The 18,423-nt window shown below is 44.4% G+C and overlaps 2 protein-coding genes across 2 annotated transcripts; one reads left to right on the forward strand and one right to left on the reverse strand.

The window, feature by feature from the left end:
* The first annotated feature begins 199 nt into the window (after window positions 1-199).
* Window positions 200-12,400, forward strand: LOC308334964 (uncharacterized protein). The gene is made up of 8 exons (XM_080791872.1): window positions 200-332; window positions 2,690-2,799; window positions 3,710-3,794; window positions 4,190-4,385; window positions 5,698-6,785; window positions 8,058-8,872; window positions 9,195-9,392; window positions 11,364-12,400. The coding sequence occupies exons 1-8, from the start codon at window positions 241-243 to the stop codon at window positions 11,597-11,599; spliced, it is 2,820 nt and encodes a 939-aa protein (XP_080647998.1). The 5' UTR covers window positions 200-240; the 3' UTR covers window positions 11,600-12,400.
* Window positions 12,401-13,458: 1,058 nt separating this feature from the next.
* On the reverse strand, window positions 13,459-18,285 carry LOC308335946 (butyrophilin subfamily 2 member A2; the record flags this gene model as incomplete). Its single annotated transcript, XM_080793171.1, has 9 exons — window positions 13,459-13,470; window positions 13,824-14,293; window positions 14,826-14,870; window positions 15,468-15,509; window positions 15,633-15,657; window positions 15,744-15,859; window positions 15,970-16,248; window positions 16,589-16,942; window positions 18,243-18,285. 9 exons carry the CDS (start codon window positions 18,283-18,285, stop codon window positions 13,459-13,461), a joined length of 1,386 nt encoding a protein of 461 aa, XP_080649297.1.
* Window positions 18,286-18,423: the final 138 nt, after the last annotated feature.

Below are 18,423 nucleotides of genomic sequence, written 5' to 3' on the forward strand. Positions count from 1 at the left end.
ATAACCCCCGAGGAGTGTGCGCATGCGCACCGTGCACTCGACAGACTTTAAACTATGCTGCCTCGCACGGCGGTGTCGCGCGGCCGAAAAACTGCAGATCTGCAAGCTCACTGCGGGGCGACGAGGCGACGCGACGCGAGCTTGTGGCTCTGCTGTTTTTCGATGCGCGCGACACCGCGGCGCCGACGAAGCATGAATCCGGGCTTTCACAGGAGCGCGAGAGGTAGGGAAGCTGCCCTAATGGCGGAGAACGTTCGGTCTCCTTTTGACTACCGGGAGCCACCGACCCTCGACAGCGACGGGGATGGGAGCAAACCGCCGCCGCCGCGGGGGTGAGAAACCACAGCCGTCTAAAGCCCCGCGTCCACGTTAAAAAAAACTGCCGTTTGATGTGTTCCGTCTTTGAAAACGCGAGGCAGAGTTAATAAATGCGAGCTGAGTGTGCAGGCAGACAGACGCACGCGCCACGAGCGTGCACGTTTGTTTAGTTCCAGCATTTTCTTCCCCTCATTTTTTTTTACATTTGTCTTTATTCGCGTGCATGATTTTACGCGAGGAGGAATGGAATGGAAATGCTATTAAATAATGAAAATTTGAATAATAAATGAAGTGGCTTTTCTGCACCAGCTGCTGCGTTTTGACATGTCTGCATCTCTCTTCTCCCCAACCGCCTCACTGGTGGCTGTTCTGGTGTTTTGGTGCTGTTTTGTTGTGAGGGGAATCATTCTATCTAATAGCATGGCTAAAGGGAAGCTAACTGGCTACCGTAGTTGTGGTTTTAGCATAATATGTCCAGCACCCATGCAGCAGCACATCACAATAACGACGTTATAAATGCAGCGACGTCGCGTGTTCAACACTCAATGCTCATGGAAAAAGATACATCTCGTGTCAGATCTGCTGCTCACATTTCCATTTTCTGCTATGGCTGTTGATGAAGTGTGCACACACATGCTACGTCTGTCTGTCTGTTAGGTTATTTCAGTTGGCTCATGGTTGTTTGGTTGTCCAGTAAACAAAGTTGCTGACCGTGGACTAAAATGACTGCTTCCCAAAACAGTCTCTCGCTGCCTGGCAGGGGAGGCTGCAGTGAGTGTGTGAATGGATGACTGACTGAGGAGGATTCATTTATTAATGTATACACAACTCAGATTCTGCACATGATCATCATCAGTGTATGGACTGGGGGGGCTGGTGGTCAGTGTAACACAGCAGCAATATATCATTATTGTTATGTATTAATAATGATAATTCAATTTAACAAAAGGTCAGTCGAGTTCTTCTGGTTTCAGGCTATGGTCAATTGGGTTTGGTTTTGTCTGACCCTAAAACACAAATCAATTCGCCATTTAAATTGCCTTGAAACATTCATGCAAATGATTTAGGTACAATTGTCTGCAGTTTCCTTCATTATCAATTGCAATGTATAATGAACTTTGATCAATATGTTCTACTGTTCTCTGTTGAGCAGTCTTACCCCGCAAGCCGCAAGGCATCTATATTCTATACTGATGTGTTGCATTAGGTATCGCATGCAAAATGTTTTTGAAGCTGTTTTTATAACTTGTCATGCATGTTTACTGTTAGCCCTTTTTGGTAAATGAGCCTCAAATTGTTGAATTAACGGAGTAGTGAATCTTAATAATAATCACAACTTATTAGACCTGGTCTAATAAGTTTGAGAACCACTGGTCACCAGCAGTGGTTCTCAAATGTATTAATTTCAAGGACCACCATTACCATAACTCTGAGACTGTACACATGGAACCAGATGGACCAGACCAGTAACTGTCCATTTGGTTCAATTCAATTTGTACACTGACTCTCAGAGTTACAGACCTCTAATGGTCAATTTGGAACCACCGCAAGGTACTTTGTCTTTGAGGGTCCTTGGCCCCACTTTGAGAACCACGGCATTACACCAACTAATGATCTATTCTAAGTAGAGGTGCATCTTATCAAGGGAAGAGATCTGTTCATGTGGATGTGATATGGATGAGAATCTGTGAACCCCACAATCGGGAATCTTAGGCGGTGTAGAAATACTGCACTCTTCCCCATACAGCGCTCCATGTACGGTTCTGACTAAAGGGTTAAGGAAGGTTTTTTCCCGCCTCCCGTTGTGCGAAGTAGTGTGATGTAAAAGAGTCTTGTCTTTTTCACTTCTGTATTGCAATGACAGGGTCTGTCAACAAATTACTGTACAAACACTAAAAGCATAGATATTAATTTAATTCTGTCGAATTGCAATCAATCTCCCACATACAGTAATGTTTAACTTTGTTTGTACTGAAATTGATATATGCCGTACAGAAAAAGTGCAAGGCATTTTCCACTGTGCAGTGCATTTTCAACCAGTGTCATCAAAACCTTAGCCAGTTTACATTAGAAAAGACTTACAGAGAAGAGAGAACACTATTATAGGCCTAAGCATTTTGACTATCTTGTTGGTAAAACAATGACATACATTGACATAAATATATATACTTTTGAGAGATAAAAGGATTTTGGCGAACAAGTTACAGGCTTTTGCAGGTAATCCATTGTGTGGTGCTGTTTCTACGAATTGCTTTGAGAAATCAATTATAGTTTTGCCAGATGTTAAGGATGATTCAAGAAATGGATCTGAAAGCAACAGAGGAAAACTGTAAAAACACATTGTGCTGAATGACATCTTGTGTTTTTGTAGGCGTGTGTGTGGGAGAAAAAGGAAAGGAACACCTGTGAAGGTGTGTGACCGAGCTTATGTTACAGAGGATGAAGAGGAGGAGAGTATGTCAGAACACAGCTACAGTCCTGGTAATTCAAGTACACATACATACACACACACACACATTTCTTCTGCTAGGGTTGGGCAGGCAGTACTAGTGTATATTAGGGGTGTAACGATATTGGTTCATTATGGCGATATGATTCAATGATTTAAAATCGATACAGTAACTTTAGCAAATAAATTAAATCTGTGAGAAACATAAGTAAACACAGTGATTATCTGGCAAATACATAGACATTACATTTGAACACATACTGTATGGACAAACGTGTACTGTACCTTGACAGAGACACAGAGAATACACACATTTATAGTGTAGCGAATCTAGCGATATTGAATGGAAAAGTAATTAAATACCCTTTTCTTTTTTCTTCTTAAAATTGCATTTGCATTGCAAAATGAAATGATACAAAGTCGATGTTGCTGTTTACATTTTGATGTACTTCAATTCTTTAAATTAAAATAGATTTTTCAATACATTTACTATATCGTTACACCTCTACTGTATATCAATATTTTATCGAGATTTATGTATTAAGGGCCTTGCAAACGGGGAGCGATAAAACGCGTCTATAGTTAATTTTCAATGAGACCTGCCTTTTTGCTCGGAGAAGTCGCGGTGCGACAGCGCAAGCGTATTTACGTGAGCGCGGTCCCGTGCATTTGTTGTGCACGTGCTCGTTACGTGCACACGCCCGCGACTCACCAGACCTGGATTCAGTTTACCTTTTCTTTTTACGCTTGCGTTGTTGTGCCCCTCTTCAACAGACCTGGGTGGAGACCTGTGTTGATCCAGGCAATAACGCCTGCGTTCCTCGCTTCACGCTTGCAAGGCCCTTTAATGTAATCTGCATCTCATGACAAGCAAGCATAATGTTCAAATGCATTTGTAGTATGTACACATTTTAATTTTTAACCTGTTACAACCTTGACAAGGTGATGGTCAGTACCCAGAGGGTGCAGAAGATCGTCTACCTCCACCCGGTAGTCCTTACTATCTGGCCGACCCTTCCCAACTCTGGTAAGGAAACCGTCACATTGGACGCTCTATTGGACCCTGTTGACTGACTGCCACCATGGCAGTTTGGAAACAGTGTTGTTTTTGGCAGCAAATTTTGATTTTAGTTTTAGTCATAGTCTCTCTTCAATAGTTTCAATTTAGTTTCAGTCACATTTTAGTCACCTGGAATGTTTTAATGTTAGTCTAGTTTTAGTCGACTAAATATCATAAGACTAAATCTACAGTTGATTTAGTCGACTAAAATGTATTTTGGTGGGCCTTGATGCCGTCTTAATGACACTTGCTGAAAATAGCTGATCTACAAGTTCACAACGCGTCGCGCTGCGACGTGTTGTGTCAACACTGTTTTGGCAGTGAGGATGAATTATGAGCTAAGCTTGGTGTTTATTTCTCAGTGTGCCGGAGCTGGGTGAGGAGGGGGCCAGCGGTGTCAGAGGGCCTGTGCTCTTCCACCCGCCGCCCAACTGTCGGATCAGAGAGGTGCATTGTGGGAGCCAGGTACGACTGGTTGTCATAGCGATCCGTGACATCGCCAAAGGGGAGGAGATCACCGTGGACTACAGCCTGACAGACTGGGGAGAAAATGCCATGGTGTGGTGCCTATATATATACTTTTTTAAAACTCTTTTCAGAACCACTTTTGTGTTTAAAATGTGGCTTAATATGTAAATCAGGAATGCAGACTCACTCCCCATCTTCCACTGCATTCTGAAATCCTTATTTCCATGTGCCTAGAGATAGATGCTAGGTATTTCATCCAGATGTTATGTTGTTTTAGATCGATCTAGCACATATTCTGGTCACATTTTTACAATTAATTGTTTTCTTAGCACTCTCTATTGACCGTTTACCGTACACTATTGATGGTCATGCTATCGCTCTGGATAAGATGGTCTGCTAAATGCCTAAATTGTGTCTGTAAGCAAGGTTTTCCGTTAGCCGGTATAAATCGTCCATTGACCAATGAACATTTTAATTGACCGTTAAATGGCCACAGTGGCCTGCTGGGAAATGCTATGTTATTAACGTAACGGTATAAAACAAAACAAGCTGATGTAGGTTACTGCGTATTAACGTGAAGATGTAAAACCCCAACAGTAATACGATACACAATATTATCACGATTCTTTTTCATGTTGGTTTTTAGGGTTATTTTTCAAGTCACTTGTCCTACAAGGTACGAAAAACTAAAAGGAAAAGGAGTGCCAGACCATTTAGACCAAAATATTTATTATTTTTGGGGAATAAATTTAAGTATAGAACTGCAAATCATAGAATGTGTCTTCAGTGTATCATGATATATACGACATCTCTGAAACGGCATATTGTATCGTCTCGACGATAATAATATTATCACCATATCGCCCAACCCTACTCCTGACTTTTATTCTGTGATAATGTTGAATGATGTGTAATGATCCGTTGGGTGGTTTACTGCACATGCACAAATCTGCAAACACGCACGTGACGTTTATAAAATCTTGGCTGATAAATGTATTCTTTGGCCGATAAGATATAAGCTATATATAATCTTGCCTGCCACGGTGGCCGGGCCAACAATAGCCTAGTGGAAAGTTTGTAGGTGGTGCTAACCATAGAGGCTCTGGGGCGTGTGTGTCTCGAGAGGAGGCAAGCTTTTGCGGAAGCATAGCGGACATTCAGTAGGCCAATCAGACAGGCAATGTAAATGTTTGTTTTCTCATGCCAATAAAGCATAAAATAAAGATTGTATCGATAAGTCCAGGAAACGACACGCTGTGATTGGCCAGTAGACTTGAGCCACGTGCCGCACTTCCGCTTGACTTCCTCCTTATGCTGGACACACAAGGCCAAAGAGGTTTTTATATCTATGGTGCCACTGCTAACTGGGTCTATTCTTCTTTGCAATCTGCTTCTTTACAAGGAGGAAGAGGCTGGCCCACATCCTTTGTCACTCTCTGTCTCTGATTACCTCACACCCTCCTGGTCGCTGTCCCCCTCCTCCTCCCCACTCACCCACTCCGAACCCAGCGACTCAGACCGCGAGGAGGACGAAGAGGAGGAGGACGACGACGACGACGATGATGATGAAGAGGAGGACATGGAAGAGATGAGGGGCCGGATGCTTCGGCGCCGCAAGAAACGCAAGATAGCAGCTGCTGTCACTTCAAAGAAGAAGACAACAGCTGCTTCCTCCAGGGGACCCGGGCGCCCGTGCTCTTCCTTTTCCCGCCCAACAGCTGTTGCGCCCGCCGCTAGATCGCAGTCTCAGCCTCCGGCTAGTGCCCTGGCACCCCCGACGACCAACATTAACAACAACATCAACATCAACATTGGCAGCTCCGGTGGGGCCACAGTGAGCCGGCGGCAGCACTGCCCATACTGCGGGCGCCACTACCGCTCACTGGCACGCCACCTGGAGAAGCACCATGCCAACCAGCCTGAGGTCAGAACGGCGATGGAGCTGGCGCACCTCCACACCCACAACTCCTCCAACGGCGGCGCTTCTGTAGTCCACCCCTCGCCCTCCTCCACTTCTTCTACTACCGCTCACAGTCACTCCTTCGCCGTCCCTCAGCCCTCGTCCTCCTCCAACCCGGCCCCGGCCCCTCTCTTCTCCAGGGAGCGAGAGGCGCCGGTAACGCGTTCGAACCCTGGTGCCGTGTCGTTCTCTCTAAATCTCTCCCCGCCGCCCTCGGCTCAGCCGCCCGCCGCCAAGAAGCCGTGCCTGTCCCCGCCTGCATCGAAGCGGCACACGGCACCCGTGGCACCGCGGGTGAAGAGTCCGTCGCCCCCTCCTCCACCACCCACGCTCAGGAGGGGTCGTAGGTTGAAGAGGGAGAAGCAGGAGGAGCAGCAGCAGCAGCAAAAGGTGGAGGAGGTCTCCCGGAGTAAAGAAGAGCTGGTTCCTCCTCCGACCCCCGAGCCGGACGTGGACCCAGAGGAAGAGCTGGAGCTGAGTGCAGAAGGGGAGGACGATGCTCCTGAGGAGAAGAACGGCGAGATCGTAAAGTAGGCTGAAAAATGATAATTATTTGACATTCTATGTTGGGGTTTTATACCAAAGCCACAGGAAGATACATGTTTCAGATTGGCTGTCAGGTGTTTTATTAGATTAGATTAGATTAGAGTTCAGCAGGGAGACGGCAACAGTAAAGAAGCTGTTCCTGAGCCTACTAGTGCGGAATCAGGACACCTCAAACATAGTCCTGGTAAACAGGATTTAATCTGTGCTCATATTAAACTGTTTTATTATCGTTGTTATGGTTACATGCAAACTGTATCAGCTATTTGTTAGACTAGAAAGTGTTGCCAAGACAACACAGCTCTTTCTTTTTGCAGTTTTCCTCAAATTAAAGTTAAAAGAAAAGAGAGCAGCACAGAGTAACCCTCAGCAGAGCAATTTGTGACACTCTCTTTTAATGACTTGACCGCTTTTCTTCAGAACCTTACAAAGTCACTGGGTGTGCACCGTCCCTCAGTTTACAATCTGTGAAAGTATGTTGTGGACTTTAATCAGACCGTGGCCATCTTTCCATTAAGTTTAACGGCAGGGCCATGGAACTAGCCACAATTTGCCATTGACAGCACACACACATTCAAACAGAAAAGTCCTATCTGATTGTATGTTGGTGAGTTTAACGACGTCAAACTCGCCAACATTGCAGCTGTACCGAAATCTTGAATTGTTCTCTTTCTATCTGCAAAGTGTTTGTTTCATGAAAGTCCACATGTTATGAGCTACTTTCTGTCACGAAGTTCCTGAAGTGTTGGAGTTTGGAAGTGCTCGCTTTCAGTAAAGCAACGTCCTGCTGTCTACTCTGTACTGTAGATTTTTATGAAATAAACACTTCATTTTTCAAGGTTTTCGTACAGCTGCAATGTTGGTGTGTTTGACGTCGTTTAATAATTAATAATAATAAATAATAATAATAAATTGCGGCTAGTTACCACCAAGCACCCAGTAAGGCTATCCAACGTTGAAGATGCCACTACCTACTGGCGAAATGTGGAATTGCAGCACTTTAATGGAAGTGGACGGACGTTCATGACGTCACGTGCATAAGCCCGGACCTTAAAATTTAACAATTTATTGACGACAGAGCGGAAACCATTTCGGCCTCAGTCAGGGGCCTTCATCAGGTATACCTGACGATAATATTTACACTAATTGTCGCCTGTTGCCGACTGGAATCGTGGATAATTATGTCCTTCTGTAATGCTCATTTTGAATAAAGTCTTATTTCTCTCTCACCCTCTCTCTCTCTCTCACTTTATCTGCAGCGCTCAACGACATCACACGTCTCCTCTCCTGTCCTCTCTCTCCTGCCTGGTGCTCTACCTCCGCCGCCAGCAGCACTCTGCCTTCCTCTCCCTGACTCGCTCGCCCCATTCTGCGGAGGCGTGGCGGCTGCTCTGCCACTCCAGCCTCTCCCTGCTCATCCTGTACAATCGCCACCGCGAGTGCGAGGTAGCCAAGCTCTCTATCCAGGACTACCGCAACCGCACCACGGCGCCGGCCAACTCCACTACCAGCTCCTCCCCGACCGGTCTGGAGGCTCTCCTCTCCCCCTTTGAGCGCCAGGTCCTCTGCCACCTCCCCCGGGCCGGGCTTCTGGGCAAGCGCGGGCGCCTCCAGCCCCTCATTTTGCCACCTCACTGCGAGTCCTGCCTGGAATTGCTTCTCCAGACCAGCCCCAACGTGGGCGTGGACCCGGAAAGCCCCTACGTCTTCTCCCGGCCCTACCACTCGCCCGCCACACCGCTTCGGGGCACCGACCTGCTACGCAATTTGGCACGGACCAGTGGCGCCAAGAACCCTTTGGGGCTAACGGCGACGAGGGTCCGTCGCCAGGTGGCCATCTTGACCCAGCTGCTGCTTCTGGAGGAGGGGGAGGGCCAGGGACCGCCGGGCGCCGCCGCCGCCAAGCGCCTGGAGGAGTTCCTGGAGCGCGAGTACCATGTTACGCAGAACTGCTCCACTGTGGGCCGGGACCCGGCACTGATGGCTCGTGTGGGCCGCGTGGTGCTCTATGGAGAAAAAGAGGGCGTGCTTTTCAGAGGCATGAGTCTGCAGCACATCTGTCTAGAGCTGGATGGTAAGATGCAATGTTGCATCACTGTTTTAAAGACCGTACATTGTTTAAAAAAAGTGCATCTTGAGTGGGAAGTGAAATTTTCTGGAGGGGGGGTTTTATCAAATGAATTGCTATAGTCGGGTGTATTGCTTCTGTGTGCGTGCAGCGTTTTATGTCACTGTCACTTACATGATTTAAATGCAACTTTTCACAAGCTGTGAAATAAATCTGTTGACTGAGATCCAATTCAATATCACAGAGTGAGCTTGATGTGTAGCATTTGTTAGAAAGTCACCTCAGTTTGATCTGAACGTCACTTGTTGTTGTTATGGCTGTCCTGCAGTGATGTCGGGCAACTCTGGAGAGTCCTTCTCAGATGACTCGGAGGGGGACGGAGAGAAGGAGGAGGTCAAGGAGAAAGTGAAGGTGGTGGTGGTGAAGAAGAAGGGACCGGGCCGCCCGCCACGGAGGAAGAGGGGTCCCGCCGCTTCGTCCACCACTCCGCCAGTGGTCCATAAGAGACGGGTCCAACCCAAATCAGGTTAACAAATGTTGTCTTTTAATGTATGTCCCATGCACTCTAGGAGCTCACATGCACTTACAAGAAACAACCATACTAGTTTGTTATGTCTGGTGTCAGTTGGTAGAGCAGCGATTTTCAAACTATGGGACACGAGTGACCCAAAGGGTGGTCGCGGGAAGGTGGTGTTTTTGCAGGTCCACAGCTGCTTGGCCGGGATGAAGGAAAAACACATGGTGGGCAAACCTGTTTGGCCTAAAAAGCTGTATAAGAAACGTATGATGATTAGTGATTGATTAACACTTCTGTTGCTTTGTAGTGATATATTGTAGCGTTTTAGTGCTCCGAGCTGGAGTCGACCCCGGTTTTCTTTTCAGTAGACCAGGAGGCAACAAGGTGTCACGGAAAAATCTGTCTCGCATGGGGGAGTGGCGGGGAGGTGGGGGGAGAGAGAGGCAATGTTTTGGTGCTGCGCTACAATATTATTTATTCGTTTCATTGATAAGATAGGCTTACAAATCTGCAGCAATCACTGAATTATGTTCATTTTCTAATACATATTTTCATCTAAGGCCAACAATGTATGCGTTTATTTTAAGACATTTTTTGCGGCAGTTTAAAAGGATGCCGCGAGGACCTAAACATGAGAATTAAAGAGACACTTTGTATGACGCACACGGAATGAATTCAGGTCCACTCCAGCCGTAAGTTTGAGCATCTATTTGATCACCACACATAAATAGGTTCAACAGTTCCCAGGCTTTAACTATGCCATATAAACGTGGATGTAAGGTGATAAAATGACGGGTCAACAGAAAATGTCATCTCCCACTCCCACGCTCACCTCCTCTCTCTGTTCAACTTCCCTCACTCCAAGTGACAGGTAAACGCCATGATAGTTAGAGTGGCGGCGCCCCAGCCCCAGTGAACACGCCCAACACCTGTGCAGTGCCCATTAAAGTGACATACCTTATGTCAATCATAATTATAGCACATTAGACTAGGCATACAAATCACCTTATGGATCTATTCTTTATTAGGGTAAAATGAATGAAAATATTAACGATTCATCGATTAATTGTTCCTATTAACGATGAATCGATGATTCTGACCCATACGCATTCTTTATTTCCACTTTGAAATTGCCCCATGAATTAAAGTGTGGGGTCGCCGTAAATGTTCCACCTTAAACGCATTAAAAACGTTTGAGAACCCCTGCGGTAGAGCTCTCAACTTTGGACCACAGGCACCGCCAACTCTGCGTATGAGTTTGATTGATTGATTGTGGAACTGGGAAGTACTGGGAGCTGTTGGGTGTGGCGCACCACCTTAGCAATCCATCCTCCAGGGGTCTAGTGCATTGTAACAGGCATAGACTTACGTGTTCTCGGCTGATATCGCCAATAAACATCCCGACCTAATTGCTTAAGTGGCAGTGCTCGAGTCAGCTCTCAATTCATCACATCATCTTAACATGCATGCAATTTTCCTAAACCATGGTCATGTATCGGGGCTGCAGGTTTTCCGTAAGTCACTATTTACACTTGTTTGGTTTGTGCCGTATATGCATATATTATATTTTATTAATGTGTTGTGAAGCACATTGACTTTCATTTGTATGAAATGTGCTGTATAAATTCAGCTTTCTAGTATTTCAATAGAGCACATACAGTTACAAAGGAAGAGGAGATCCGAACACAAATGTAAGGCCAACATGTTTCGACCAGTTACGGTCTTCATCAGGGCGAGCACATACAATACAGTATTCTACATCTCCCACGCAGGCTCTCAGGTGTCGGCCATATTCACAAAAATGTCTGTCATGTGAATATGCACCGCCAATGACCTTCTGTACTAGGTGAATACAAAGAAATCAAATGTACAGTACACCGTACGTACCAGAAAACCAGCAGACATACTAGTTGTACTTGTACATCCGACCGTTGTAGTGTTTGGGCTAACGTTCCAGCACCACCTCTCCTTGTCCTCCAGGGAAGCGCGGCGTGCTGAAGCGCCCCTGGTCGGAGGCGGAGCGCGTTGCCGTGGAAACCCACCTGAAGAGGAACCTTGTGGAGCTGCGAGTCCCCGCCAAGGCCGACTGCGAGCGATGCCTGGAACTCTGCCCCCTGCTGGTCAGCAACCATCGTGACTGGCGGTCTATCAAGTTCTACGTCCACAACCGCATCCAACTGCTGAAGAAGCAGGGGAGAAGGGAGAGCGCCAGCTAGACGGAACGGAGGTGAGCGAAACGAAATGGAAGATGGCAACTCATAACCGAATTGTACAAACATACATTTTTATTTTTTTTCTACAAGTGACTTTTTTGTATTCAATGGATGCAGTATGTGGAACTAGGCATGCTATCGGTCCGGCCACCGTGGTTGTGTGAGATTTGTTCACGGGCGGGATGCTCGGATTGAGGAATTAACGGGTCTGTGATGTCGTCTATGGCTGTTTTCCTTGTTGTTGTTTTGTAAAGCGGTTGGACTTGGACTTAAACAGAAAGTGGGAGTGTGGGCCGGGACGTGGCGAAGACTCTTAACTGTTGTTTCTCCACTGAAAGGCTGATGACCAAACAAAAATGTGTAAAGCTACAGTATGGAGGAAGAAACCAATGGTTGTGATGCTTAAAACCCCCCCTGTAGAGTTAGCCTACCCGTCTTATGGACTGAGACGCCTCTGAACTGTACAGTTTGTGTTTGATATTTGACTGGCGTCGTGCCACCAACACAAGTGTATTCAAGTGTATTCTTCAAAGTATTGGACCATGATGCACCTGTGAAGTGGTTCCTGCATACCTCTGTACCACAATCGTAGTTAAACTCGTATGTATTAAAGCACGCATACTTGAATTTGTTCATCATGTATTTTTTGTATTCTTTTACTTCAGAATCAACATATGGTCTTATTATTCAGTGTAAATACTTACTAATCAATGAAACGTATACAGTAGTTGTTACAGAGTCGGTCTTGTGCTATGGTGTATATACTGTAAATACTACCTGTACTTATTAAAGTGTATGACATTTTGCCGTGTTTTCTTAAACAGGTTGTAAAGTGAAGTTTTACATTGTGAACACAGAATGATAAAGAAAATAGAAATCATGAATAAATGCAGAAAATCTCAAGATTATTGATCGCAGTTTATTATAGCTGATGACAAATGCAAAGTCCACTCACAAGTTGGGTTTTTGTTGTTCACAATTGTTCACTTACAGTACATACTTGATATATGTTAAAAACAAAACCATAAGAAATAATAGTTAAGAGCTGGCTTACAGCATGTAGACAAAACAATGAAGTAATTAAGCCCTTGCTGACAATATTCAGACTAGGAATGGCTGATTGTATGATGGCCTTGACGGGTCCCCCTTTGACCAAGGAAACACAACCATCAACAGATGTCAGGTTCAAAGCTTTTACTAAATGTTTTTTCCCTTTTACGTATTTGAAAAAATAACATATCAATTACATTGACATTAATTCTAGAAAATAGAACAACTCAAATAGATCAACTCATCTACATGAGTAGAGGTAAACATAACTTTTATTTTAACTGTAGCTCAGAATGCAATCCATTTTTCGTCACCGCTAAACTCCTTATCCCTAAACTTCTTTGCCTCTTTTTACTATTTGTAAAAAAAGAAAATGAATAGTTCAACTAGCCAATCTACATTGACACGTTGTGAGCTTGTAGACTGGCCATTTTAACTACCGGTATTCAAAAATGTTTAGCAAAATAGTAAAAAAAAAAAAAGGCAAAGAAGTTTAGGGATAAGGGCTTTAGAGGTGTTGAAAATGGAGCCCTAGGCGTGCACACTCAATGGAAGTACAATGCAGTGAAAAACTATAAGAAGTTGAAAATCAGACAGCTGCCAGACATGAGCATTGAGTGTCTATACTTGTCCTGCCTAGCTGTGAGTGAGCTCTCAGCCGAGCACAGGCACAGCTGCTGACTTTGAGCCGATTGGACCTAACTATGTGGCTTGGACCAGCAGAGCTTTTGCTGGACCACAACTTGCTTGCTTATTTATGAGTTTGGCGTTAGGGAAACAGTGACCTAGTTTAGAATACAGACACTCAAGGTTTATCTATGTAGCTGTTTAGAGATCATTACAGATGTTTAAAATACAGAACAATTCACATGAAATCCGACATATTATTGCCAGAAGTTTAGTCAGTCAAGAAATTGTGAAACTAGCATTATGTTCTGTGTTTCTGCAGTAACTGAGTGAGGATATCACCTAAAATATCACCAATCTATGTTGTGAGCCTGTAGATCGGCTATTTTTGGATTTGACATTATTCTATATACCCTGATTCCATTGCTACAAGAGGTTAAGCCTCTGATCCTGTTCCTTCAATCTTATTTTGATGTACAATTCTCAGTGGGGCTTGGTCACCTCTCCCAGGATTGAAAAAAGGAACAACTTCTTCTGTGAAATTAGTTACTAGTGTGACGATATGTGTTTGCGATTTGACATCATAAAAGGACAGCTCTCCCATGTCGTAGTTCAAGTATACACCAAGTATCTCTGGCCTAGATGTGACAGGAAGTCTGACTGTTGCAGGTTGTGTGTTAACCGAAATTTCATCTCCCTTTGAGGATAAGAACAGGAAGCCATCAGAGGCAGAGGGAACGCTCTGGAGTGGGACATCGTCTAGCATTGGTTTGACACGTGCCACGCTGACATTTGCCACACCTATCCACCAGGATTTCTTGATACCTGTCTTTTCATTACCCAAACAAACCTCCCAGTAGCCCTGCTGACCAGAAGAGAAGCCTGGTGTCCCATGTATAGATGTCCGCAGAGTAACCTCCTCACCGGGAAGAAGATCTTCATTCTCTCTCACAATCACTCCATCTTTCAGGGTTAGTGTTTTGAGATATTCATTGCCTGTTTCGACAAGTGTGACATTCACTGTTGAAAAGAGACAGGAACGTTAGGGTGAAAAGAATAAACCACGTCCAAAACTAGTGCAATAATTAAAGCTACCATCTGTAGGTTTTATGTTTTATCATCTCCCTCTCTCAGTGGCCTTGTGGTTAGAGTGTCCGCCCTGAGACTGGGAGGTCGGGGTTCGATCCCCGGCCGGGTCATACCAAAGACTCTAAAAATGGGACCCAGTGCCTCCCTGCTTGACACTCAGCATCAAGGGTTGGATTGGGGGCTAAGTCCCTGCGACATACTAGCGTCATGTCCAGGGGGTGTACTTGTACATCAAGCTGCCTCACGCTACAGAAACAGGAGATAGGCTCCTGCCCTATGGACCTCATGGCTCGGCAAGGCTACTTACTTACGGTACTCTCTCAGTGAAGAGAGGTAATTGCAATTATGTGATGATGTATGAACTAGTACTCTACCATACAGATTGGTTAAAATAATGTTGTATTCACTAAACTAAGACCTGGGGTGTAGCGTCAAATATGCCAGCAATTACTGAACAAATTACCTTGGTGTGTGGTGACCTTATCTAGAGCTGCAGTGTCTGCAGAGTCTGTAAGAGAGAAAACAAAAGTAAAGTCTACACTGAACTCTAAACAGCTTTGCAGAGTGCAGACAGATAATGTATCATTATCTCACGACTATATATTTTTAACAATTTTCCAGCAGCTGTAGCCTTTCTGAAAAGTCATACAACAAGCTAAGTAGCCTACTGTTAGAACTATTTTGTTGTTGTATAAATCAAATGGCTGATAATACACATAATATCATAAGAATTATTAGAATGGTAGAATGACTGTGTATGTATAATGTCTCTCTACCATTGTTAGTTCCTGAAATAGAGGGTATGCGTGTGACATCATCATCATACTCTGAAGTTATGCGGGAACGCCTACTGAGTGTCAAAAAACGACTGTTTGGCCTTGACAGCCCATACATCCAAACAGAAAAGTCTTATCTGATTGCATTAAACTCACTCTAAGCACTCGATTTGGCACTCACTTTATGCATGCAGCATGCGCAGTTACCCTCTATATAAAGCACAGATTATTAACTATTAGACACATTATTCACATTATTACACAGTATTACGCACACTATACTGTTATAGAATGTAGGCTAACTTGACATTACTCACATTACTACTTACATATTAATACACTCTTAAGAGCTGTATGTTCTTGAGCAGTACCTGTAAGAGAGAAAACAACTCAAATTTAAATCTATGCAGCGCTCTTAAAAGCTTTGCAGACACATTTACCAGATACAATACAGTATATATCATTCTTTTTAATAAACAATAAAATATCCCTACCGTTTTCAAGAGCAGAGGATCTTCTCTTCTCTAAACCCCAACATGCAAACATAGAATTTGATCAATGGTATTATCATGCCATGGTGCATATTTCAATCCAAATCAATCAACGGTCTTACCTCTATTAGATTTGAAGTGCTTCACAGCTAGTATGGCCATACTGACTAGCAAAGCCAAGAGGGTCAGGATAAACACTACCTTCCACTCAGTGGTCGAACCTCCAGTCTCTGAATAGAACAAAACTACTATTTATTGCAAATTACAACATATTTCACACATACTTGCACAGTACACAGGTGTACTCAGCAGCCTCATAAAAACACATTCTCCAATTCACCTGGGTGCATTTGCAGGTTCATAATTCCCTGCCTCTCCTCCTCTTTAGACAAGGCTACAGAGCAAGTGACCCTGGAAGGAGTGGGGAGGAGTATCCAGCTGTGGACAGACACCAGACCACTGGTGTCAATTCTATGGACTATGCCTTTTGCATCCAGAGTCTGATCCTGATTGGACCACTGCAACGTAGGCTTTGGATACCAGCGTTCAGATTCACAGCTCACATTCACGGAGCCATCTCCTTTCCACATTACTGACAGGAGAGGAGAGGTGCCCATTGCTACAAACAAGGAACAATCATAGAGCAAGAAAGGATTACTTATTACTATACTATACGTTGTTGAAATGACAATTAAATTTAGCATGTGTATCTACATGACATGTGAATATATGTATGAACGTATGGTATGTCTATGTCTACACATTTCTACTTAGGTTTTATGTTTGTTGTTGTATGGAAATTGACCATATGATATACATTTGGTATTGACAAAAAAGTCTTGAATCTTGATGAATGGAAACTTGTATTCAATATGGGGGAGAGATGTCCAAAGGGCGGCGATTTATAATAACCTGTTTAATAATGCTGGTGTTGACCTACTATCTTTAAATCGACTTACCCGTCACATTGAGATTGACATTGGCTTTGTCATAGCCCTGATCACTGCTCACATAACAGGTGTACACCCCTGCATCCTCCAGCGTGGCATTTACCAGTTTCAGGGACACATCACCTGCCCTCAGCCCGTCTGACTTAGCGTCTCGCAAGCCAAATGAGGCACGACCCTTCTGGGACCCTGGCACAAGTTTTCTCTCCCTGTAAAACAACATAGGGGAGTCGAACTGGTCACCACGATACCAGCGTACCTCCAGGCCCTCTGCGTCCTTTGCTGGGGTGAGCCAGCATGGTAAATGGGCTGTGTGCCCGAGAGGCGTTATGACCGGGGCTCCGGGGACCACAACTGGGAAGGTTTCTGAAATTCACATAGAAAACACCAATTGTCTTATATTTTGACTTCATACTGCAGGGCAAGCTAATATAAAGGTGGTCTAGCTCAGTGGTTTTCAAGACAAGAGTCAAACTTTTTCATATTTTTCACAATTTTTGCCACGCCTTCAGCTTCACAGGATGAAGGTTGACAGGTTGTTCATTACTTGTTTTGCAGATTCTGTGGAACCTAGCATTCCACTGTCTGACGCACGCGCGCGCGCGCGCGCGCACACACACACACACACACACACACACACACACACACACACACGGGGGGGGGGGGAGAGAAAGAGAGAGAGAGAGAGAGAGAAGGGGGGGTGGAATACCAGAGATAAGGATGAAATACGGGCGCGTTCCGGAACTACCGCACCGGAGCGGCCGCGTGCAAATGAAAATGACATTTGGATGCAGAAAGATATTAGAATATATCCGTACAATTTGTAACGGTTCTATTAAGCACACATTACATAGGCTAGGCTACATACAAGAATGCGATGATATCCTAGACTAGAGATCAAAAACATAATGTAAGTTTTGAGTAACCAAATTTGAGGGTACTCAAAAATAAATAAATAAAGATGACTTTCACTTCACTTTCACTTAACTTTCACTTCACTTGTAGGATAGTGATCGCCTACAGTAGCCTACACCAGCAGTCTGACTTCATGCTTAGTCACTTGAGTAAGTATAGGCTAGTCCACCTGGTTGACGAAAGGCGGTCTACTATACCTTTTGTTTTGCAGTGATTTCCAAATGTGACGGATCACGTACGTTATACGTGTTGCAGTGTCCTCTATTCGCACTCTGACTACTTGACTATAGATGCTTATTTGGAGTCTCCGTTATCGTAATTCACGAATGCCAAAAGCACGAATGAATATGTATTGATATCCCTTGGCTTCAGTATCCCTGAATGAATTTCCTTCCCGCAGTTTTCCAGACTTCCCCTCATAAAATGTACTTTCAGTTTTAGACTAAATATTGCGGTGGCATATTTGTGGCCAGACCGGGAGGGACAGTGTAATGATGATGCACACATTACAACGTTCGGACAAATCGGGCATGTATACGTGTATAAACTTGCACGGTATATTTATTATATCGTAAACAGAGTGAATGAATGTATGTTATTTTTTTTTACACTTTTATTTGTTAGTTAGTGGATGTGTGCTCGATTTCGTACACAGGGGGGCGCTCTAAGAGCGAGCCTAATCTATATCAAATAAACCGAGCAAGAGAACAGGAAGTGTTTATAAATAGTGTATTGTATATTATTCCCTCACGTGAGTGAGTGAGTGGTCTTGTCAAGTTTATCATCTGAAGCATTTTTGCGTCGCAGATACCCGGTAGACTTGCATCTCTGCAGTTTGGTGTTCTGTGCTCTATAGCAGTGTGGTGGTGTAGGATTAGGATATAGGGTTACTTACTGTGTGTGAGGTCACTCTTTGCAGAGGAAAGTCAGTC

This window comes from Protomyctophum bolini (assembly GCF_963924005.1).
Source record: "Protomyctophum bolini genome assembly, chromosome: 20".
Classification (NCBI taxonomy): domain Eukaryota; kingdom Metazoa; phylum Chordata; class Actinopteri; order Myctophiformes; family Myctophidae; genus Protomyctophum; species Protomyctophum bolini.